General features: G+C 34.4%; 1 protein-coding gene across 1 annotated transcript in view; it reads right to left on the bottom strand.

Moving 5' to 3' along the window:
• The window catches only part of LOC114258744 (rRNA biogenesis protein RRP5), a 76838-nt gene that overhangs the window by 35761 nt on the left and 14804 nt on the right, over positions 1 to 26273 (bottom strand). Inside the window, 9 exon segments of the mRNA XM_082912415.1 lie at positions 1637 to 1771; positions 16824 to 16925; positions 16927 to 16958; positions 19052 to 19126; positions 19326 to 19514; positions 22337 to 22429; positions 23938 to 24009; positions 24125 to 24247; positions 24347 to 24465. Coding sequence (XP_082768541.1) covers positions 1637 to 1771; positions 16824 to 16925; positions 16927 to 16958; positions 19052 to 19126; positions 19326 to 19514; positions 22337 to 22429; positions 23938 to 24009; positions 24125 to 24247; positions 24347 to 24465 — 940 coding nt within the window.

Raw genomic sequence — 26273 nt, 5'->3', positions numbered from 1 at the left:
TCTCTTCTTCTCTCTGTCGATCTCCTCTTCAACTTCCCCTTCGTCTTCAACGAGTCCCGTCTCCTTTTCTTCTCTCTCTCTCTCTCTCTCTCAGATAATAAATAAAATAAATAAATAAAAAAAACCCTAATAAAATCATCTATTTAATAGATAATAATAAATAAAATAGATCATTTATTTTTATAAAAAAAAAAAACTAATAAAATTATATATATATATATAATAATAAAAAATCTATAAAATAAATCATAACCAAACCTTAAGTCCCATCAAATGGGATCGGCTATATGAATCCTTCTTTTCCACTCAACTCTATCCAAGGCCATTTCGTTAGTCAAACAAATCATCTAATTTTTATTTTTTATTTCTTTCAACATAATTTGTTATTTCTTATTTTGTTATAATGTTTTATTTATAATATATATAGATGTCAATTAAAGATAACATATACAGATAAATTAAAAATATTATAAAGAGAAATTATTAGGTGTGGTACTTTTGGTTTGGGAAGAAATTATAATAGAACCGCCATGTTACCAAAAAAATACATAAAATTTAATTAGAAAAATACAAAATATTTTTTTGCAAAGCCATGTTTAACCGTTTCCACATACCCGTGTCTAATTTTTGGGTACTTTTTAGCCGTACCCGCGTATCCCTCATTTAGAGGTTTGTTGAATCCGACCTCTAAATATATACCCGTGCCGACACTCGTACCCGAGTCCATGAAATGTAGATGGTGAGAAACCATAATCATTTCTTTTCTCACCTCACCTCACAATCCAAACAGAGTGTTACTGTTCAAAGCATAAAAGAGCTTTCTAAGGAAGGCGGCTCACTAAACAATGTTTGAGAAGATAATTGTCCACGTATGAAGCAATGTTATTTTCAGTCCATAATTCTTTTAAAATGTGCAGGTTCCGATAAAATTGGATGCATATTACATGTATGAATAGTAGGCACATTTCCTATTCTAACAAGTTTTCCATGAGGAAAAAAACGGGTGGGTGATTGGTAAGTAATATAAATATTAGTTCACACTCATGCAACCAAGTTACCTTACCAAAAGATAGTAGCCATTGAATTATTGACCAAGTAAATACAGTTTCTGCTGCCAACTAACTACACACGTAGGTATCCAGTTACAAAAATGCAAATCATGTCCTTCAATTCTAGGGTAGGACTGAAAAATATGAATGAGTTGTGCAGAAGCCATGGCGTTGGTCTCCCATACCCTTCTTGTTCACTCTCCCCCCTCTTTATCTCTTTCTTTTTTTTCTTATTTAAACAACCTTCACACAAGTTACAACACCTAGGCACTGTTTCTGACATAAATTTTCAACCACTTTTCCTATGAAAAATATGTTTCATCATTCTAAACAAATCATATCTTCTTTCTTTTTCCTTTTTTTTTCAGTTACTTTTCAAGGTTTCACAGATTATGTTAAAAGATCCTGATCCTTTGTGAGTTGTGTGTCATTATATGTCAAACATGCATTAACTATTGAATCAAATTATGAAAAAATATTCTGACTGCTCAATTATGTTATGGTTTTATTATAAAGCTAGGTATTTTGCGAAAAATTTGCACCCAACTATAATAATAAACACTTCAACTAATGATGTCAAAGATTACCTTGCAGGTGTCATAACAAAACTAAGGTTGATGCGCCGTGAAGCAGGAACAGAACTTGTAACTCTGCATTTGACAACTTGTTCAACATGATACAGCAAAGTTGGGTCATCACCAGGTTCTAAACCAAGCTCAGATCTGGGTCAGATACAATCAGTTAGTTTCTTTCAATAATCAGATAAGGACACACAACATCCAATAAGATGATAGTCAAACAGAAATTTGCTACAAATAATAATTCTTTTTTTTTTTTTTTTGTTTCAGGTACAATTCTTTCTTCTTCCTCTCTCTTCTTTATTTTTTTCCCAGTGCATGGGGGGCAAAGGGATAAGGAGAAAGAAACAGTAACACTTATAGAAGAAACTCCAATCAATTAAACAAACTGCACAAAATATGATTAAAACATGCACAAGCTAACACACCTACCCATGAACACAGAGGCCAATGCACACCTTCCCCCCATATTTTTCCCATGACTAGAACCCGAGCCACAAGGCTGAAGGTGGATATCACTTGCATCACACCAGGACACAACCTCTTATATACAGACTTAAAAGAACTCCCAATTCAAACAAAAGATTAAGATTCCAAAATTTAAAGCTTGAGGCATCGAGTTCTAAAACGCCTATCTAACCCAATTCAAACAAATTCAGAGACTCAAAACGATCAAATGACCGATATACTGACCCATGGGTGACTTCTATAGCTATGTCCATAAAATTTAAGAAAAAAAGTTCTATTGCCTCTTTATTGTCCAACTCATGTGATGGAGAATGCATCGGATAAGGATAAGAATAAAAGTTCTATTTATCTACAAGCTATTTATCTAAGAATTTTATCTATCTAGGAAGTCGAGTTTGTTTAGGATTAGTTAGGCATGCTTATAAATTAATCTTTTATGTAATGGTTTAGCTGACTTGGAAAACAATTAATAATTATCATTTTGACTTGTGATTGATGTGAAAGCCTAGGGTGATTGCTGCTATGTCTGAAACTGTCACACCCCAAACCCACCCCTAGAAGTTTGGGCATGACCACTACAGAAACGGACACTTAACCTGTTATATATGACATATGGGGCCTAAATGGAAGCATAAATTTTTATATAATAACATGCAAGAAAAGAGCTACATCCATTGAGCGACCACTATCATGCCAGGATCACAAACAAACAGATAATAATAGTTACACACACATATACAACCCCGCCCGTGTTTGGGCATATAACAAAAACATTAGAATTTACAACATATTATGGACAATCAGAATGTAGGCTAAAACTTCACAAAACGAGTAAGCTTCACCCAAATGCTTGGATACACAGGGGCTAACAAAGGGAGATGAGCATTAAGAGTTGTGGCTGACCTCCAAACGCAGGACCTACGGAATCAGACGAAATACAGAGTGAGATAACCTCAGTGAATAATAGTACTTGAATAATTCAATGTTCAACTTGCATAATAATGCAAATCAGAGCGTATATAATATAAAAGACAGGTAGTTAATCTGATTCTGTACTAATGTCACAACGGCTTTGGATCCGGCCTTTAAAACAAAGTGGCTTTATTTCCAAAGATTTCACAAATTGGCCCTTGGCCTAATAGGTTCACAAGTTCACAGATTGGCCCTCGGCCTCATAAGTTCACAATATCACAGATTGGCCCTCAGCTTCATAGGTTCACAATATCACAAATATTCATAATTTCACAAATTAGCCCTTAAATAGAACGACATTAAGCCCAGAATGGCATATAGCCCTTTCATGTACGCATGAACTCAAGAGGTGGCTCGCACGGATTCTAGAGGTGGCTCCCACCAAAGTGTACCACTTAGCTCCGTACAGCACTTTGTTTCATGCTAACAGATCAGACAAAATGGCCATAGGCCTCATAACTTTCACATAACGGCCATAGGCCTCATAACTTTCACAGAATGGCCTCTGGCCTAATAGTTCATACAGAAGCACATAGTTCCTTCTAATTATTCACATGAGTTAACATAGTTACGTTACATCCAACAGAGTGCTAATAGCAGCTATTAACGGGTTGGACTTCATAAATAGCAATGGATAACATTAATGAGGATCAAAGGCGAATGTACCATTAATAGAGGCATATATGTCATTCCATTACATTTAATAAGGATAGACCAATTTACATTCTAATGTGGTCACATCGTAACATTAAACCTTTGCATACATGCCATAAGATCTGAACGATCTAGGTTTCATAGGTGACATGTTCGTTATTGACAGAATAGAATGATTGCAAAGTCATACCGATATGTGCCAATCCTTCAACATTCACATTGATTTCCAATCGTCATAACTATGCATGTAACACTTACGAGGAACAGAGCGTTAGTGATAATAATTACCAATGGTAGATAAAATATACATTTCCATACTATTACTCACAGTGTTGTGATGACGTGTTACTTCCTCTCGGAGTGTGTCCTGCACACACGCAAAACTTGCACATTAGTTCTCTTTTCTTTCTTAAATCATTTCCTGAATCATTACACTTTTCATGAATTTACAACCCTCTTAAAATCATCAGAAAATATTCTAAAAATACCAGTGAGTCAAGCACGCAAAACTAAGCGAACCACTTTTCCAGCCCGGGCCGCACGTGCGGCCGGACCCTCCGCTCGAGCGGCCAAGCACCGCACGTGCGGTCATCCCCCTCTGCTCGAGCGGCCGTAGACAGTAGGCATTTCCAGGTTTTTCTTCTTTCTCCGCTCGAGCGCCCGAGGCCTCCGCTCGAGCGGCCATGGCCCTGTTTTGGGGCAGCTCAGTTTCAACTCAATTTTAAGCATCATCACTTCATTTCTCATGCAACCCAAGATGAAATTAAGGCAATACTTGAACCCAACTTCACTATAACATAATTTATCATTGAAATATCAAAAGGTAACATGATTAAAAGCTTGATCAACTCACTATTCTTCCAAATTTCATCCTTTAAGTTAACTTCCTTTTGTTCATAAAAAACATAACACATTATAATATGGCATAAAAACCAAGGATTGAAGTATAAATTGCACCATAGCATGTACTAGAACTTGAGCATCATAAAATACACATGAATAGAAGCTTATTCCAGTTACAAACCGTCTAAATTCTATCTTTAATTCAAGTTCCTCGTGTTTATCAAAACATCATACCTTACTTAAATATAGTTTCATGGGTTTGACATGAGAAACAAAGATTGAGGTATAAATTTCATGTCAAAGCAACCAATTGATAAGTATCCTCTTCAATCAAACATAAATTATGAACAATTCTCCATTACAACCCTAAATCATCAAACATAAATCATAAACAAATCATTCTTCACAATTAAAAGGAGAATTCCCATATACACAAAATTTAACATACCTTAAGCTTTAAAAATGGCAAGGATCTCCTAATTTAATCTCAATTCCCTTCCTTGTTGAACCTTGCCCTTGTTCTCCTTTTTTTGTTTTTCCTCTTCTTTCGTTTTTTTCCTCTCCAAGAGATATGTCAAATTGTTTTTGATCAAGCTTAAGAGAACTTGGACTTTGATATATATATAAAGGCATATAAGACAAAATTCCATCGTTCAATCATTCCGAAATTGAAATTTCGTAAACATGCTTAATATTACGTAAAAATTATGCTAATCACAGATATATAATCAATTTTAGATAATTAAGCCGTTAAGGCTTCCAATTTCTGATTCAACCATTCTAGATGTAATAGATACTTTTCTTGTTAGACAGATAGACATCCTTAAACATGGATTTCACTTACTTAACCTTAATTTCTCATGGGATGTTACAGTAAGCAGTTATAGTAAGCATTTAAAAGCACAAAACAAGGACTGAAAATAAACATGTACGAGGGTCGGGTTATTACAGAAACTAAACTCCTTCAATGTTCAATCCTAATGTTTCTCGTCTTTTCGTTTCGTTCTTTCTTATTGATCCTGCATCAATTTAGGTGTCAGATCCTGGCATTGACCAACCTCATTCATTCAAGAAGTTCATCGAACAGTTGGAAACCGCCAATGTTTCAAGTCTTGGTGAACCGTCAGCAGCATCAACATCATCACACTGTCATTACCCATCGCATATATTGAAGTTTGGGTACCAATTACTATTTTGGATTGCATTGACACTACTTTTCGTCATTGTCCTTGTCACTTCACTGCCTCAAATCACCGGACCATCCATTGTCAATCACAACCAACACCTTCGTGCCTCACTGCCACTGTCTTTCAATTTAGAATTGCGGGGTAGCCTGAACTGATGCAATCCACAGCATTAACTTTGATTTATTTTGCTATCTCTCAGTTCAGAATTGTTGGGTTGTCTGAACTGCTACAATCCACAACATTAACTTCGATCTATTTGCGACAGATAATTCCATGACTCGTTGCTGGAAATAGCAATGATTGTCAACATCCCTTGTTGAGTCATTACTTCTTCCACCAAAGCCACATCATCTATTACATCACTGTGGGCGATGCTTCCCTCATGCCGATGCCACCATCAAAAGCCAGATCCCTTGTCTGTGGCCGTGTTACTGCTCAACATTGTCAGTGTTGTGTTCTGTATTCACTTGAGGTTTCATCATAGCTATATAGTGCCTTTATGTGTTGCTATTTACTACATGAGGAAAACATTGTGCAAAGAAAAGAGTATAAAAACCCTTGATTAGACACAAGTCTAACCCAGAGCCAAGAATATTTAACGCAAAACAAGCCTAGCCCAACCGAACAGTCCAGACGACAATAAATACCCACACTGACCCAAGTCCTACCTTTATTATATTGATCCAGCCATTTTGTCTTACAAATAAAGATTTCCAATCCAAGAATATAATGAAGCAATAACCCAACTCAATCCAACTGCCCCTGCCAAAGCCTAAACATAACAAGGATCAAAAATTTCATTTCGGTATGTTGTTTCGGGTAGCTTGGAAATGAAAATGTTTTAGAAACATTTCAGAAATATTATGGAAACGTTTCAAAAATCTCTCAAAATATTTCGAAACCATAAGGGAAATGATAAAAGAATTTGAAAATGTTTAATATCAAAAACAAAAACCTATATAAATGTTAATACATTATCAATAATTAAATCATTACACTTTTTTTTTATCAGCTACAAAAAACAAATTAATTAATTAATTAATTAATTAAAATAAAAAATTTATTAATAATGAAAAAAGGGGTACAAGGAGAGGACAAGATGGTGTTCAAAAAAAAAAAAGAGAGGACAAGATGTCCTCAAACACAACATGAAAAACCACACTGAAACACCACAAAGAAAAGAAATCAAGATTCACAAACAGCTTTACAATCTTTGGAAATCAAAAAAAAAAAAAAAAAATGCGGAACCCGTTTAAACGGAGGAGAGGCGTATATCCAAATATTCAATCCTATCCTCAAAGATCTTTGCATTCCTTTTCAACCAAACTATCCAAAAGATCACAAAGACAACACAATGCCACTATTTGTTTTATTTCTAATTGCCACCAAAACCTCATAAATCAATTAAGAGCAAATTTGCACATGCACCAACAGCCACCCAATGTGTTTTCAATCAAACAAAATAGTTGATGCCATAAATTCAAAGCCAGGAGGCAATGCAAGAATAAATGATCCACCAAATCCCCTACACATGATGCACCATTGAGGATAAAGGAAATGATTCAGTCTCCTCCTTTGAAACATATCGTTGGTCATAATGCTTCCATGAGCCAACGACCACATAAAAATCTTCACTTCAGGAGACAGCACCGCTTTCCAAATCCTCTTGTGCAACCAAAAAGTAGAAACATTGGGGTCGCGTTTGGTAGAGTTTTACAATTATGATTTGAGAATAGAGTTGTATTTTGAGTTTGTGAGTTTTGGAATTATGATTTGAGTGTAGAAAATTTGCTTGGTTATGAGTTTTGAAAAGAGTTTTAATTGAGTGATGTGCCATATGATATTGAAAGTGGGTGTTTTGAAAAGTGTTTTGAAAAGTGAGTGTGAAATTAATTTTCTAAAGCTGTAACCAAACAACACACTCAAACTAAGAGGAAACTTCAAAAGCTCTACCAAACAAAGCCTGGGTTTCTCAATGATTGAATCAAAAAAAAGACTTGCATGAAAAGATTTCGGAAGAGTATTTAAGCCAAACCTACCTATCACAAACATTTGGAGACAACGAAAAATTATCAAGCAAAGACAACAAAGATGCCAACTCAAGAGCCTCCTGATCATTAACATTCCTGATGAAATTGAAATTCCAAATAATTGGAGCTAAATTGGAGCATGCCAAAGATGCAATGGAAAATTTATTGAGAACGAACCACAATATACAAGTGTAAAACAACCTTGTTAAAGGAAGATTCACCCAACCAAACATCCTCCCACAACCTCTGCATTTTGTCCTGTTGCAAATTAATACCAACCACACCGCTCTTGTTCAAATTAACCTACGACCGAGCATAATTTCAAAACTTCTCACAATCCCTAAAAAATTAGCTACCATACTTTCCTCCCTTGAAAAAAAAAAAAAAAAAAAATGTCATCCACATAATGTAAGGTGAGACACAAATTTCATCCTCCCAATAACAAAACCATCAACTAAACAAAGCCCCTAGCTCTATCTACTATCCTCCCCAGCACAACCGCCACCATGGTTATCAGAATCCCGATCCGGATCTTACGATCCTACGATCTTACGATCCATTTGAGTGCAATCGATCCGGATCATGTAAAAAACTTCTTATAGGTAGGATCTTTCGATCCTGGTAGTGGGATCTTATAGGATCGTGGAATCCCGATCCGAATCCGATCATATCCGATCCAATTTACAAGCCTTGTTTTGTATTGTATGACATATTTTGTTGTAAATTTTATATTTGTTATCTAAATATCAATTTATGTTGTCAAAATAAATAATAAAAATTAAGTATTATTGAATCAAATAGACTAAGAAAAACAAACTAAGAAACAAACATTCAAATATTGCGGTAATTTAAGAAAATTAAATAGTCGAAAAAACAAACTTAGCTTTAGCGGAGTCTAAGAAGGGTAAGATGATTGTAACTTTATCCCAATTTCTGGAGAAATTATTTTTGTGACTCGAATCCGCTCCACCAGGGATGCTAACGACAAACCTTATCATTCGATTAAGCTACTCTTTTGAGTTCTTAATCTATTTTCATATCCAATTTTGTTAAATATTTTTTCTTCACTTTTTATGCATTATTGTACATTGTAAAGTATTTTGTTATAGAATTCTTCTTCTTCTTCACCTTCTTTTTTGATAAAATACAGAACTTTTACCATCGAGTTTTCTATTGCATAATATTATATGTACATTTTACATGGAGTATTATATTTTTCACAATATCTTCACTTCTTTTTAATAAAATATAGGTTCATTTTGTGTATACTTTATAAGAAATATTTATTTAAATTAAAGTATTATGTAATTTGTCTTTTTCGGTAGGATCTTACGATCCTCGATCCGATTCTACGATCCGATCCTATAAACACCTCCAACGATCCAACGTAGGATCCCGATTTTAACAACCTTGACCGCCACCAGAATAAAAAGGAAAGGAGAAAGTGGGTCTCCCTACCTTAATCCTCTAGATGCCTTAAAAGTGTTCCCAGCTTCTCGATTAACAATGACCGACATATTACAAGTGGACAAACAACCCATAATCCATTTGCCCCATCTTACCCCCAAACCCTTTATTTGCATCACAAAATCCAAAAACCTCCAAGCAATATGACCAACCATATGTGCTTTTTCAAAAATAAGGCCCTCCTTTTTCAAAGCTCTATATTCTTCCACGCTTCATTTGACACCAAAACAATATCCAAAATATGTCGGCCCTTAACAAAAACACCCTACACTAGAGATACAGTCTCCCCAAAATGGTTCCCAATCTTTTTGATAGAAATTTCCCCAAAATTATAAAGGGGTGTAACCAAATCGATGGGCCTAGAATTACCTTCACTGAGTTTTCCTTTTTTAGCATCAGACAAATAAAAAAAGCATTTGTGCACAAGTTAACTACTCCCTTCTCATAGAATTTTACAAAATCACTCACTAGATCCTTTTTCACTATTGCCCAACAATCTAGGAAGATCGCCATAGAGAACCCATCTGGGTTTGGAGCTACATCTCTATCACAATCAAAGACTACCTCTCTAATCTCAATTTCACCAAATGGTCTCAGCAACCAACTTGCTCCATATTCATCAATCGACATCCAATCAATTCCATCAATTCCTAGCTTCTCGACTCCCCCATCAGAGTAAAAACTTGAGTAACAATTTAAAATCTCACTAACAAGTCGATCCTCCCTATCCACATACACTCCTTGATCAACCTCCAATATTTTGATGAATGTCTTTTTCATCTTTCCATTAGTCATTCTATGAAAGAGCCTTGAGTTAACATCACCCTCCTTAACCCATTTTAATTTTGCCTTTTGGGCCCAAAAAAATATGCTCCATAAAATTAAATCTTCCAAATTCACTTTTAAATCAGCCCATTATCCAACTCCTCAATATTCCTAATAATCTAATTCTTTGTTCCTTTCAAATCTCCAAAAACCTCTATTCCACATCTTCAAGTTTTCCTTGATCTTCTTTAGTTTTTTCACAAACCTAAAACCCTCCCATGAATGACATCCACAACGATTCCATCACACCCCAAAATCTTTCTTAAAAGAATGGTGTTCCTAGCACATATTTTCAAACCTAAAAGGTGATGGACCCCATATTAATGGACAACTCTCCATGATCGCCAGACAATGATCTAAAACGATTCTTGAAAGACCCTCCTACCTTGAACTAGGAAATAATTCCTCCCATCCCGAAGCAACTAAGAACCTATCCAACCTACTACATATCAAATTTTTTGAAGATTAGACCCAAGTGAATATAGTATTACACAAAGAGGGGTCAATCAAATCACAATCTCTTATTAAAGAGTCAAAGTCCCTCATGCTCCTATTTGTTGAAGTCTCATTGAGTCTTTCTGACACATTCGACCACATTAAAATCACCCCCCACACTCCAATTGGGATGAAAAAGCCAATTTAAACGTACCACCTCCTCCCACCAATCCTTCCTTCCACTAGGCCTATTTGGGCCATAGACTTTGGTCAACCACCACGCATTATTATCACCATTTTTGAACCTAACAAAAAATGAGAATTCCCCTACAAGAATTTCACAATAAGTGACCACTCTCTCATCCCAAATAATCAAAATTCACCTTGACATCCCACAAGCTAGCAAGAGAGCCTATTTTCTAAACCTAGATTCCCAAATACTTTTAATGAAATGCTTGTCACAACTCTCAATTTTAGACTCTCGAAAAATAACTATATTTGGCTGATAAACTTTCAAAGTCATTTATTACCCCATTCTTTTTACGAGACCACATATCTATAACATTCCAACTTAAAATCTTTTGTTGAGAACTAACATTACTTGTAACCTCCTTGTGACGTCCTTCATAATTAATGTTGCTCGCTAAATATTTTAACTCCTTGTAACCTTTTCTGCTATTACCACCCCTTTTTCAAATCCTTACCTCCCCCCAGCTATAACCAAAGATAATCCCAATGTTTGAAGCAAATGTTTAAAATGTGACATCCTCGTCTAAAGAGAAAGACACAAACTTCATCATCTTACTCAACCACCTCTAAGTCTCATCCACTTTTTTCCCCTGAATAGTGCTTTCCTCAATCCCATGATTCCTAGAAACTTTCATTTGAATTATCACTCATATTGTATTCCTTATTAAACATAGGACATTGTTGACAATCATAGTGGGTCCAGTCTCTATGGGTAACTAAGGTATATGCCCATTCCCATTTAAATCCTTCCTTCTCGACTACAATTTGGGCAAGAATCAAAAAGACACTACCTATTTTGTCATGCACCTATCGTTTGCATCCCTCGACACTAACCTTCCCTTTTTGATTGTTTCCCACCCTTTCCACTTCCTCATGTTCCTTGAGAAAGTAAACCTCATTGTGCCACCCTTTGTCTACTCCAATGCCACGTGTTAGCTTTGTCTACCATCTGTCCCCAACGACCCAATTGTTGATGCTTGAGCTTACTGCACTTCCTCACCCGAAACTCCATTGTCGATTGCCTGCTCTAGGTTTAATTGATTTTAAAACTACCCTCAAACGAACTTTGATGACTTCTTCAGCTACCTTAAACTCCATCGCAGTTGGAAGGAAACAACAATCGAAACCTTGTACCTTCAATCTACTTGTCAACAAATTCTCGAAAGCCAAGTAATCGATCTCAACTAGCCCTCCATAGTTTATGTCGATCTGTTCAAAAATGTCTTCGTTCTATAACTTGAATGGTAATTCGCAAACAAACAGCCCAACCTCCATATGACTAAATTACATATGGTTCTTTGTGCCTTCTATCGGATCACTTTTCCAATCTAACCGCAACTCCTCCTTCAAAGAAACACACCCCTTGACTTCCATAAAAATCAGCTTCATCCTTCTACAAAAAAACAAAGCCGTGTTGATTTGGAAAGGTTAAAGAACAATTAACTCTTCATATTCTTTTTTCTATGTCCTTTCAATTTGCACCCAACTGATGTATAAGTCAGTTCTAATGCAAACAAAAACATTTCCCCAATCAATTACCTACTTTCTACTTTGATTTTCTTATGTTAAAGCCTTAGAAGCTCATTAAAAACAAAATTTGTTAAACGCTTAATTAGGATAGAGATTTACAATTTTTTTTTTTTAAATAAAAATTAAGGAATAGTAGGGATGAAAAAAAACTCTGCGCTGGGAGTAACAAAGAAAAAGAACAAGTGACTTAATCATACAGGTTTTATCTTGTCCTCACTATCTCTCATTTTCTTATTTTTAGATATAGTTTCTCATATTCTCTAATAAATTTTATTTTTTTCCCTTTTTCACTTTTTTATTTTTATTTTTATTTTTTTATTTTTTTAACAAAAAGAAGCAAATAGAAATGACCATTGTTAAATAACCTTAATAGGTATCGAAACAGCTCGTTGTTTCAGTATGTTTCGTTGTGTTTTAGTACATTTCAGCTTGTTTCAGTGGAAACATCGAAATTCGATATTCCACAAAAGCATTTTCGTTGTTTCGATGAAAAAGAAATGAAATTTTGTTTCTCAAAAAAAAATAAAAGAACCCACATAAACCCACAAAAACTCATTATAGCCAATCACCCAACCCACTAAGAACTAAACTAGCCCAGCCTAATACCTTTCCAACTTATTCTAACCCAATCAATTTAGCCAACTCACTAAAAAATCCACCAGAAACCAAAAAAAATTAAAAAAATAGTCTGCCATACCTCATCAATTTTGGAATAAGAACTAAATCAATCTATTACCTTACAATGTTAAACTCTCAAACTGGTACATCATCTCACAAGTGTTGTGTCATTGTTACAAATAACCTCTCGTTTACCCCAAAGGCACTACCATCTCATTCAACCTTCAGGTCTGGCAACATCACCTAAATCTTTCATTGTCCACATCATTGCCTGCATCTTTTCCACAATGCCTTCGAGTTCCCAACAAGTCTTCGATGTCATAGTAACATAGCTTCCATTACAGATAACCTTTGGTTTACCCCAAAAGGCACTACCATCTCATTCAACCTTTAGGTCTGAAAACATCACCTAAATCTTTCATTGTACACATCATTGCCTGCAACTTTTCCACAATGCCTTCGAGTTCCCAACAAGTCTTTGATATCATAGTAACATAGCTTCCATCATGCTACTATGATATTGTTGCCACGTTGTCATCAATTGTTGCAGCTTCTATTCCATCGTTATCATTCTAAGGCTTATTCGTCAATAAATCGACATGAAGACAACGATGTGCAAAGCTTGTACTGCCATTACCCAACCCTGTTTTGACCCATAAACCCATATCACTTTAAAACCTAACCCAAGAACCAACCTAAGACAGTATTATCCAAATTCTATCCAACCAATTAGATCTTTTGAGTAGCATCCAACTAATTAGATCAATCGTTAAACAGCCCAAACCAAAATCTCATTACAACTGACTGACTAATCCCAAAAACTCTATAACCCATTAACCCAGCCCACACTACAACCATTCAAAACCAAGCCCAATGAAGTTCGCCAGCTCAGCATGTATCCTTATGCCACACAAGATCTTTGGCATAATGAGCACTACCAAAGTCGCAGTTGTTGTTTCCGCTCCAGCCCATAAAGCCTACTGTTGAACTTTGTATACAATAGAACCATTACAACTCTCCAGACAAGAGTTCTTTTCTTAGCTAGAGAGAAATGATAGGGGCAAAAAGGCAAAAAATAAAGATGAATTGAAGACTAGGATTTATTACTTTACTAGCATTATCCTATATTTTTTATTTTTGAGGTTTTAGTGTTCCACTAGGATCCAGTAAGTGTAGTGTTTTATTATAGATAGGGTTTATTTAGAATGCCTACAAATAAGCCTATGCGTAATAGGTTTTAGTGGACTTGAAAGAAATTAATAGTTATCATTAGGATTTTTGCTATGGTTGGTGTTGAAGCCAAACTCCTCAGGTGCTGAAACCTAGGATGATTTCCTCTATGATTGGTGCTGAAACCAAACTCTTTAGGTGCTGAATCCTAAGATTTCTCTGTTCTTTTTCTTTCTTATTGTCCTGTGCCACCAAGACTCCAAAAAACAAAAAACCCCTGAGAATAAACAAAAAATCCAAGATATCTCACAATAGATTGTCATAAGAGCAAGGACCAAGTAATCACTTCAGCCTACCCATCACAATTAGAAACACCTCCGAGCAAACAACTATGAAATTCCAAAGAAGTGGTCCCTCTGACATGTCCATTATAATGCCTATTTTATACCTTTAATTTATCTTTGTTAGACTTATTTTATATATTATTTTATTTTATTATACTTATTTTTATGTTTTTAGGTATTCTGGAAGTTTAATGGAAAAATGCTCTTAAATGAAGGAAATTGGAATATGCATAGGAAAAGATTAAAAAACTTTTTTGGAATTATTTATAACACATTGAGGTGTCTAGCCTAGTTGGTAGTGTGGTGATTCTATTCTTGAGGTTCCTAGTTCAAGCCATTCTAGCAACACCAATTCTATATTTTTAGCAAATTTGGCATTGTCCAATTGTACCAAGACCCAAAAAGCACCAAATTATTTCTCGAATCAAGTGGATATCTTCAGAAACCAAACTGCACCACTTTTGCCATACTACTCACGGGAGAACAATTTTTTTTTTATTGGCACGGGGTGTCCAAATCAAAACCCAACTAATTCCCAGTGGTTCCCAGGCCCTCAACAAGGAGAATAATTTTTTTTATTACAAATTGTATTTTTATTTAATAATAGTTTATTATTATTAGATTAGGTTTAGGTTTTCTCTTTTATATAAACACATGTAACCCTTATTATTTAGGGACGACTTTTTAGAGAGAAAAAGAAAAAGATTGTTAGGGTTTTGCTATTATCTTCTTCAATAATAGTAAGTTTTATAACTTCAATTTTTTTTTTTTTTTTTTTTTTTGATTGACGCTTGGGTGTCCAGATCAAAACCCAACTACTCCCCCCAAGGGTGCACAGGCCCTTGGCAAGGAGTTTCCCATTAGTGCACCACAATTAATTCAAGGGTTAACCCCTAGTCCAATTGCCCCAAGGAATTGTTAGTACCTAAGAGGTTTCGATCCTGAACCTTCGAAGAAGCACACCCCCAAGACCCAAGGCCTTGCCACCAGACCAACTCCTTGGAATTTTTATGACTTTGATTATTTCTTCAGCAATGTGTAACTAAACTATTAATTAAGGTTAAAGATGAAACCTCATGCTTCATAGTAATTAAATATTAACCTAATTGTATTTTCTTGAATTGTGATTTAATTGATTAATCGTTCTTGTCTCTTCGTAATTAATTCAGTAAATTTTGGACATGAATTTAATCATGTTTCTTTCATGATTTGAAATCTACTGATTAATAGTTTGCCTTGATTATTATCTTGTTCAATTCGTATATTGGATATCTACTGTGATTTGTGCAAACGGATGCATTAGATGATTAGATTTTTAACTTTTAGGCGAGGAAGAACGTACATAAGATAATTATTTTCAAAAGAATTTAACGATCCCATTTTCCATAATAATTGAGATTGATTTCCATATTATTGTGAAGAGAATTAAAAAAAAAAAAAAACCATTGAGATTATGTTATTAATTATTTTGCATGCTTGAGTGTGGATTTTGAAACCTTAGTTCTATTCATCAGATTAATTTATTCTTCAATTCCATTATTTCTATATTTATTTAATTATTTTTTTATTGCATATTTATAATTAATTTCAATCACACCAAAATTTGTTCACTACATTAGGATCTATTTAATTTGAAATTGATTAGTTTTTGCAAAAATCGTAAGTGTTTGTGGGTTCAACCTCGCATTCATTAAACTATACTATTGTATGGTCCATACACTTGCAAGTAATTAAAATTGACACATCACCCTCCATGGCCTCTAACAGGACAATGATATTCGCAACAGATTATAAAAAAGCAAAGAGTCATAGCATGTTTTGTTTTGCGCTATGGAACCAATCTGGTTTTCCAAATATATGTAATGTAACTTTTGGCAAGCGTGGTATAGTTTGCTCATTCAAAAAATTGAAGAATTTTAATGAAGAAAATGCAGAGTCCAAATAAATACATCATATCTATTTAGAGACTCAAGAAGTTGTCAAATCATCCAAACCCCCAAAGTCAATAAGTTAATCGGGCTTATGCCATAACTAAAGTCTAAATATAGAACCACTAATTATTTAGATTCCACATCTCTTAGACAAAAACCATAGCTTTATTTGACAACTACTAAAATCATATTCATGCAAAAAAAAAATTTGACGTTAAACAAAAGCATAAGAGCTAAAAACCTTTGGAGTTGGGAGCCAAAGGAAACAAAAGAAACCAGCTATTTTATATTGTTTAGCATAGCTAATTTCAAAGAAGAGAAGAGGCCTAAAGACCATCATTATGTAATTACACTACTTTTTTTTCTTGATAAGTAAGACAATAGTCATTCAATTACAATCACATTATTACCACAATTCACACTCAAGGCAAAAGAAAGTGACTGGAACTGAAATTAAAGGTGCTGATACTAACCTTGAGGCAAATCCCTGTACTCCATTGTAAAATCGCACAAAGCATCCATGGTTTTCGATCTTGGTTATCCATCCATGTGTTATTAATCCTTCAGTAGCATCAGTATGAACTAACAATTCCAAGCATTGATTTCACCTGAAAAGATACAGAAAAAAAATGTACAAAACATCATACATGAGTGTATTGCAATTTTATTTTAATTTTTCATTTTGAATAACAGAAATTAACAGAAATGAAGAGGGTTGTTAGCACCCAAAAATTTTTTTTGCATTTTGTATCAAATGGAGTAAAATTTGTTACTCTAAGATTTATTCCTACATTTTGATAGCATGTTTCTTGAAATATGCAACCTACAATAATAGCTTACACTGTAACCAAAATTTCTCTCATTTAGATTCATTAAATGGGGGGACTAGATTCAGGCGTTGAACAATGCAAGGATAAATTAGTAGCAACTAGCAATACAAGATCAAATACGACATGATAATATTTAGGACACATTACAGACCACACCAATTGAAACAGGATAATAGAATCCAGCCTCAGATGATTTGCCATGTGCAATACTGCCAACACAGGTGCACAGGTAGCAGCAAGTGATTATTATTTATTTTTCTTTTTTTGCTGAGGGAACAAGAACAAAAATTGAAAATGAACATTCAATGACATAACTGATACCACACTGAGTAAAGAAGAACAATTCAACGAGCTGATCCTTGGTAGTTGGGAAAGTCTCATTGAGTTACTCAAAGGATCTCAACGAAAACCAACTCATAGAAAAGAATAAAAAATTGAGTTCAAAATTGAAATATTCACTTTTACAAATGAGGACTGAAATGAAATGCAACTCTTTAAAATAAAGAGGCATATACAAGCATGTAATATGAGTCCGCATAACTAACAGGTGAATTGAGAAGGTGACCCCTCCTACACACATCATATACTTCATAGCAATCCAGTCAGCCCAAATTATGATAATTGAAAAATTCACAAAATTCATGCTGATGAAAAACAAATGTTGCAAAAATAAATCCTAAGGTCTCAAAGAGAGCTTGCTATGCTCAAGAATAAGATGACATTATCAACTCTACTTCCAGCACAGTAGCACCTACAATACGGAGGAATTTTCCACCCTCAACTCATGAGATGCTATTAAAATTTATACTTGGTAAGCTGTGACATGTGAGATACACAGGGACAGTAAAGAATAAGGTTGGGGTGGGGTCCGGTTGATTTCAGCTAAGAGGTGAAGTCTTCTAAAGGGTACGAGCAGTCCCATGTTGGAGGAAAGGTTTTCCAAAGAAGCATATTACTGCCTTTCTGTTTTCCTGGATGAATGCATGAGACAATTTGAGAAAAAGTATATCTGGAAATTAAATTTTATGGGGTTATTCGAAAACCGGATGGAAATCACAAAAGAGAAAAAAAACACCATTTGTGGAAATGGCGTGTTATTGAGGCAATTCAGGGACTAAGAGAATTTTTTTTTTAGATGTTGGGGGTATTAGATCTATTTTCTATACTTTTTCTTGTTTTCTTTCTTTGTATTTTATTTGATTATACAAGGGGTGTTACTTATGTGTGGCCCCTCAACACATTCTCTAATACAACGTGAACCTGTATGTACCCATTTGGTAATGGTTGACAAAGAGAACAAAAGAATTGCTAAGATGCAGCAGAGAGGAACACAAACCAACCAAGTTAAATTTACAACAATAGAGTTATTCCTCAAAGGCATATAAGGTTTCTTTCATAAAAACTCCGTAAACCAAAAGCATAATTTTAACAAGTTTCACAATCCCAGTGCACTAGTTCATTGATAGGGGCATAGATACATCAAAATGTGATTTTAAACACCAAATAACAGTGAATGTCTTATTACCTCAGAAAAATACACTGAAACAGCAGAAAGATAAAAGGAACAAAAACTTTAGAAGAAAATATAGCAGATCAGAAAAAACACAAGTAGCATCATTCACAAATCAATAATGATTAAGACCTCATACAAATTATTTGGGTTTAGCAGAGGAATTATTTTCTACCAGCTAGACACTTCTCTAGTGCAGCAAGGCAAGCTTGGAATTACAAATTTGATCAATTTCAATCATTCCATTCATAGATTTTGAAACAGGACCAATCCAATAAAAGGGTTTGAACTTCTAATTTAAGTTTTAAAGGAGTTCTTTAAAGTTTATAAGCTTGTTCATGGTAAGTCTGGAAAAGCATACTAGTGTTTTCTTGTGAGTAACAGTGATTCTCTTGGACTTGCATCCAAGCACACGGAACTGTAGTTCAGCTCCAACCTGCACAGAAATTACCAAAGATAACATTAAACAAAGTAACTGACAAGAAAAAGAATCATCTCTTTTAACAAGATGAAAAAAAACAAACAAACAAAAAGTATTTCTGCTCTCAATATACATCATGAACTGGTGCAAACTACCCACAGAAAAAATGCAGTAATAAAAGCATCTTTAAGAGGACATGTTGCTTAAAAATAACCTGAAACTTTTTTCTAGGCTTTGCTATTTCAAACTCTGACATATGTCGAAGGGGACAAAGTGACTTGACACCACTGGGAAATTGAACAATGGCCCCAAAATTGTCCACAACAGTTACTTTAGCTCTTACCACCATGCCAGGCTTCACATCGGAGTGAGTGAAAACTGAACCTTCAAAGGCGCTACTCTGCTTAAAAGAAAAACGCAAGGACAAGAATGTATGCAACCAGATAAGCCACATATTCATTAGTAACATTGAGGAAGCAAAAACACCATTTTTTCACACTCAACCATATAAATCCCCTTAATATATTCCAACCAGTCCGCTATTTATATTTACTTTTTAGCAATAACAAGGCAATTTGTAAGCCAAAACAATCATTTCTTTTGCATTAGAGAAAATTCATTACTAGAAGAAGCACATCAAAAAGCCTTAAATCAGAACATATCTTGCTAAAACATTTTTGCTAATCAATCAATAACAGCACCCAATCAACAGGAAAAGTATATATTAAAGAATGATGCTGTAGACAGTGTGCAATACGATTTGGTGGACTAAGAAAGGTGTATATTGAAAGGGATGGGATTAAATCAACAGATGAACCAAAGCTTTATGTGGATACAAAATTGAACATCAATGAGAAAAATGTACTTAGAGATATAATCATGATAGGGTATGAAATCACTAAATAAAATACATTAATAGTTCCAAGATCCCAATCAAGTGGCACTCTTTATACAAACAAAATATCCTATGAATCCATTCAACACTTGAGAAACGGAATTTAACCTTCTAAGTTATGTTACCTAGAATGTGGATCATTCCAGTACGAGGAATGGGAACAGGAACGTAATACACCACATGGTCTAAAATGTGGTACGATAGAGGTGGACTTCTTAATTTAATATCCAATATATTATAGTTTATTTTTCTTCAAATTGATGATTCAACAACACACTTCTATGAATATTAAAGCCCATTGTTTTACATTTTCATAATCCAAAACTCCATTCCATCTCAATTTTAGTTCATTATATTTAAATTTTCCCTATTAAGGAGACCTTTTAATAAAAAACATAGAAACAAATTATGGGACCACTAAATTCACCATTTTGGAACGAAAGTGTACCATGTTTCAGAACGTGCATTCCAAAACGTCGCTAAGGTGTTGGCATTTTCCAGTAACACTACTTCTAAGTAGACTATATTTCTGTAAGTACAAATAAAGTTTTATAGAGACCCTGGTGCACATGTAATGCACACAGAACATTAGTACACATGCCTTGCTGGGTTACCTAAAACAAAGGCAATAAACAAACTGTTAACAAGAAATTTTTGAAAGCCCAAAAGACCTTCAAAGAGGGTATATGTTAATAAAAACTTAAAAATTAAAATTAAAAAAAAAAAAAAACCTACAAATCTTCTATGTTTTTTTCCCCAACAATGTTCCTTCACCATGTGGAAGAAATGGGGACGTGCTATCCAATAAGAACCCAACGCACAATGCTAACTAAAAACAAAGGTTGTATCCAGTGCATTACAGCGGAGTCTTGGAGAGGTACTAGGTAGGCAGGCAGCCATCCCTCCACTCTTTTTCTATAGTGGTTTTTTTAGCGGAGAGGCTAATTCTCGTGACTCAAACCAACGCCACAACAAAATATATGTAGTTCTTTTAAAAATTAGTTCATCAAACTGAGGCCAAAAATTACAGCTTCTTTTCTTAAAAATGTAACTTTTCTTGTAAAACAAATAAAAACATCATAAATGGTAATGAAGTCCCGGAGGAAATTTACTTGTGTACATACATATAATGTAACCAGTACAAAAACACACACAAAAGAGTCCAACCATCAAAAGCACCACAATAACAACCTAAACTAAAATATAGTTCAACCTAGAATATTCAACCTCAAATAGAATTCAATGGAAGATATAAAAGTGACCTTTAAAACACCCATAGCGAGCCCTTCCAAGTGCCTAAATCCTAGAATCTGAACACAAACATGGCTCCCTTGCTTGAAGTTTTTTTCCAATTTCCTAACATCCTTGTCAGTGACATCAGATAGCTAGGAATCTCATAAATTAAATATTACCATTACAAAATCAGTAGCCCAGCTGAATAAAATCAAGATCACCACTACAACTTAAGATGCCAGGATGAACTAACACTGACATATGCTGGAGTTGGGATTGGAGAAGTAGGGACCTCAAGTAGAAGACCGAATCCTCTATCCACCCTGATTACTTTTGAATGGTCAAAGATATCTCCAGTATTAACAAGTTGCATAATGGACCCAAAAAATGAACTCCATAACTGAGCAAATTGTATATCAATTTCGCTATTCCAAAACACATTCAACTAGTACATAATATATATATATATATATCAGACAGAATGCAAAAGAAGAAGGAAAACAAAAGTTATTGGCAGAAACAAAGAGAATTGTCAGTGAAGCCTGAGCAGCACCAAATCCCTTTAGGCACAAGAGCCAATAAGCGAAGCTAAAGTATGCTTAGGTAAGTTAACTAGCATATGCATGCTACAATCGTAAACCTGTTCTAGAGATTTTCAAGTCTTTTGTGTACAAAGCAGGCTTTTACTATTTTGCTTCATTCTGGTGACCCCATGTACAAATGGATTTTAATAAAACTGTTCAACTTGTCCAGTGAAAAAATTTCTTTTAATGCACTATGGAAAAGCGTAATAAACCAAGTCTCAAAACCAAAAATACCAAGCTTGAGCCCAAAAGAATGCACAAGCTGAAGCTTGGCCTCACGCATGTTAATTGTACCTTTTTCCTATGTACAGGGTTCAACTGTTAATTCAAAACAACCCAAATCATATTTAGAATCTGAACATATAAGAACTAAGAAGTACTAGATCACATTCACTCCAAGCAACATTTAATAAATAACAGCACAAAATAAATGATCTCTGATTGCAATCAATGTTCTTGCAACTTGGTATATTCCAGGAGAAAGCTCAGAATTATCATAAGTACTAAACTTACAAAAGGTGGAGCCTTGTAATGGACAAGGTGAGGATTCAGAGTCAAACCAACAGCTCTAGTGAAGGGATCAATGAATAATATCCGAGCATTGACCTAATCCCAGGTAACAGATATTAGTAAAAATACAAAAAATGAAAACTCATCAAAATTTGAGAAAGAATTAATGGCTTTAGAGACCATGGCTGGAAAACTATCAATGGATTAAATTTTATATTTCTAGCACAAGAAACAAAAGCAAATAAAATTATAGAATCCCTGCAAAGAGCAATTTAAACAAATCTCAGTGAAGGTAAATCAGCAAGAGAACAAATCACTCCAATAAGGCCAATTCCCTCTTATGATGCTTTGCTCCATCGAAACTTCTATATTTATAAAGCACCAGTTATGATATGAAGCACAAACACTCCAACACAAGTGCCGTAGCAGTGTCGAACACGCCAGGGACAAGGCGGACACATACGGGACACACCAGCTGATGTGTCACCTTATTTAATTAATTTGTTTTTCAAGGCCACGCTGAGGACACTTCGGGGACATGCCAAGTAGTTTTTTCCCCCTCTTCTTTACTGCTTTTGATGGATATTTTTATAGATTATCTATTAATTATTTAAATCTAGTTATATATATATATTGAATTACGGTTAGTTTTTGTTAATTTTGATTGTTTGTGGAGATTAATATTAATCTTCATAGCAAATAAAAATGTATAAAAAATAATATGTTTTTATTGTCGTATCCCTGCAATGCCCATGTCCTCATTTTTTTTAAATCACCATATCCCTTGCCAGTGTTTGTGTCCGTGTTTGTGCTTCTTCGGTTGGAGTCTAAGACTCTAATATTTACAATGGCTCTTGTATTTAATGAGTAAACATTTAGCTTCACCATAAAAAAATGGATTGTCGATGTACAATCATATAATTTACAATTAATAAGTGTGCAATTAATTATCTCTTGAAGCCTTCCAATATAAGTATCTATGTGGTGCAAAGCACAAAATACTGTCACATCAAATAAACTACATATTATATCATTCACTATAGCATTCTCTGATTTCACCTGTGTCCACAAATCTTATCTTTTCCTACACATGAAATTAAAACATTTTATTGCAGTAAGTTCAAGATTCATATGATGCAATTGAAGTATTGATTTTAACCTAAGTTTTGAGTTTCAAGGACATGTCACATAATTCACATTAACAAAACTATCAAAACATAATTACATTCCAGCCTAACATGCTTTACTAGAAAAAGAAATTGTTGTCAACCGCTTGTACTAGGAATTACAGTAGTCTTTGTGCTGAACTTGTCACTCCAAAAAGATGATATCAATGTTTACCAGATGTCTAAAGTCTCATTATTGTTCTTGAATACTTTGCAAACTTGTCCCAAACTTCTAAATGGGGAAACTTCGAATCCAAAATAAATCTCAAGACCTAAACTTATGGCAAAAAAGTACACAACCATGAACACCTTAAGCCTTAAGCTCAGATACACCAAATGACAACAGCAATAAATGGGTTAGATAAAGGGGGGCAAAGAATCCTATTATAGATTTCTACACCAGAGATACCAAAAAAATGGGTGAGAAAGTGCCCAAACCTTCTTATTTTGATTGTAATCATCTTTCCAATTTGAAGTAGGGAATGCTTTTTGCAAGTGAAATATGTCAACCTGTAAAGATATGAAATGAAAGATCACGGTGGCAGACAGTTAAATTGAACAAATTTATAACCTGTTAAATCATGATCTTATTGCTGCAAAAATATGACAGACACTGCAAACTCACAGTTCCCGTAAAGTACGTAAGGAATGATAACATGATTCCGTTTTCAAGGGTTGATTGTACACATGCATTAACCATCATGCCCGGAATGAGAAGATCAATTGAAATGCCTTTAAGCTCCTTGGTCTGTATAGAAGTACAAATTGAAGTGTTAAACAACAAAATAAATTGCTTGAGAACAGGACAATTAATAATAAAAGAATACTAAGCAATGACAAGGCATACCACACATTTAGACACCATATCAGCATCAGAACTCAGATAAACTACTTTACGAGTTTTGTCGACACTTTTGACAACCCCTTGTAAAAGTTGTCCAATATTGACCCTAATTTCCCTGCTTTCTGCCAGAGAAGGGTAAAAAAAATGAAAAAATAAAACATGTTACTAGATGAGCTGCAAATCACAAGCCACTAATGCAACCATAAGAGAGTCCTCATAAACATATTACAAGTAGATTGCAACATAAGAGAGAATTCTGAGAGAGAAAATATAAAAATAAAAGGGAATAGTGTTTGATTTTTGCAAAACAAAGAATGGCCTGATCGTCATTGTGAAGCTTATACTTAATAATTTCAGGGGATATTTTTTCATAAGAAATGAAGACCTCATTGGAAAAAAAAAGAGATGCACAACAAATTTATATATACAATGAATTGTAGAGTCAAATGATCCCATCTATGGAAACCAAGGTTTCAAATAATGGTTGCAGCTACCGTAACGGTTGTGATGGCAGTGACGTGGCAGAGTATAACGGCCGTAGTGTAATGGTTGCGGCAACCAGAACCATGAATTTATTTTTTTTCTTCATGCAATTGAAAGAAAACTGACCAATACACTTGTTTTATTTCAGAATCACATTTATTGAGATTTAAAATAGATTTTGATAAATTTTGTTTTTTTTAAAGTATTATACAATATATGCCATATTTTAATAATATTTTCCAATTACTATAAATACATTTTTTCAATAATCAATGATTTTATATATCACAAAATTACATTTGGTTAAAAAAAAAATCAATTTCACATTTAAATGTGTACAAAATTATATGTGGAATCTTGGATTAAAAAGAGAATGATTTGAAGACATCCATAAAATTATGCAAACATCTCACTTAATGTCCATAAACTAAACTCAATTCACTAAATAAATAAAAACAACGATCTAATCTAAAATTTTAAAAAAAAAATTAAAAAGTAAAGGCAATGTTCATAATCATACAATAAACAAAAATACTAGCAGTGTTTTTATATTTATAATTTCATATTTAATGTAATCACATTAAATAAATTGTATAGGAAAAAAATTGGCTGATAAATGACAATCTATGTAAATAATAAATAAAAGTAGAAACAGAATTGTAGATATTAATGACTGTTATAGATAGTGTATAACATCTCTATCATCTATCTAGAGAACATCACTCTAAAGCATATCAAAAGACAGCACTCTTCCAGATCATATCAAAAGACAGTCAATAAAAGAGAAGGTTAAAAGAAATATCTAGAAGCTAAAGCTCCCTGATGAGGTGACCCCATCAATGGCAACGGCATCCTGTTGTCTCTCGTCTCCTCTCCTTTCCTTTCAGGCTTTGTCAATCTCACTCTATCTCCCACTGACCATGCAAGTCAAAGCCCACTAGGGCCTCTAAGGTCATCTACAGGTTTGGAACCCTCTCCCTCTCTTGATCCGAGATTCTAAAGTTGTTCAAACCTTTCAAAGATAAAACTAAGGCTATAGATAATACATCTGAGGATTCTGAGGTATATCAATAATTTTTGGTTGAAGGGCTCTAAAAACTTTGTTTTTCCAAACCAAGGATGTTTGAAGGGCCCTAAAAACTTTGTTTTTTTCCAAACCAAGCCTATTTAGAGGCTTACCTGCACCTTAATGGGACATTAAGACTGTTACTCTACCGTTACAGCAGTTACACATGCAATTTTCTGTCACACCGCAAAAGTGGGCATAACGGGTGGCGCCTGAGACCGCAACCATTACATAGCACCGCTTTTTGAAACTTTGCCCATAATTAAGAAACAACAATATCAGAAGCTAAAGACATGCCACAAAGTATCAAATGGGAAATGTGGTTCAAGTACTACTAGGAACATGAGAAAGAGGGGTCCAGAGTTTTACGCTTGATCATGA

Source organism: Camellia sinensis, unplaced genomic scaffold, assembly GCF_055761805.1.
Source record: "Camellia sinensis isolate YWXY unplaced genomic scaffold, ASM5576180v1 Unanchor3, whole genome shotgun sequence".
Lineage (NCBI taxonomy): Eukaryota > Viridiplantae > Streptophyta > Magnoliopsida > Ericales > Theaceae > Camellia > Camellia sinensis.
This window is presented reverse-complemented; position numbering and strand designations above follow the sequence as displayed.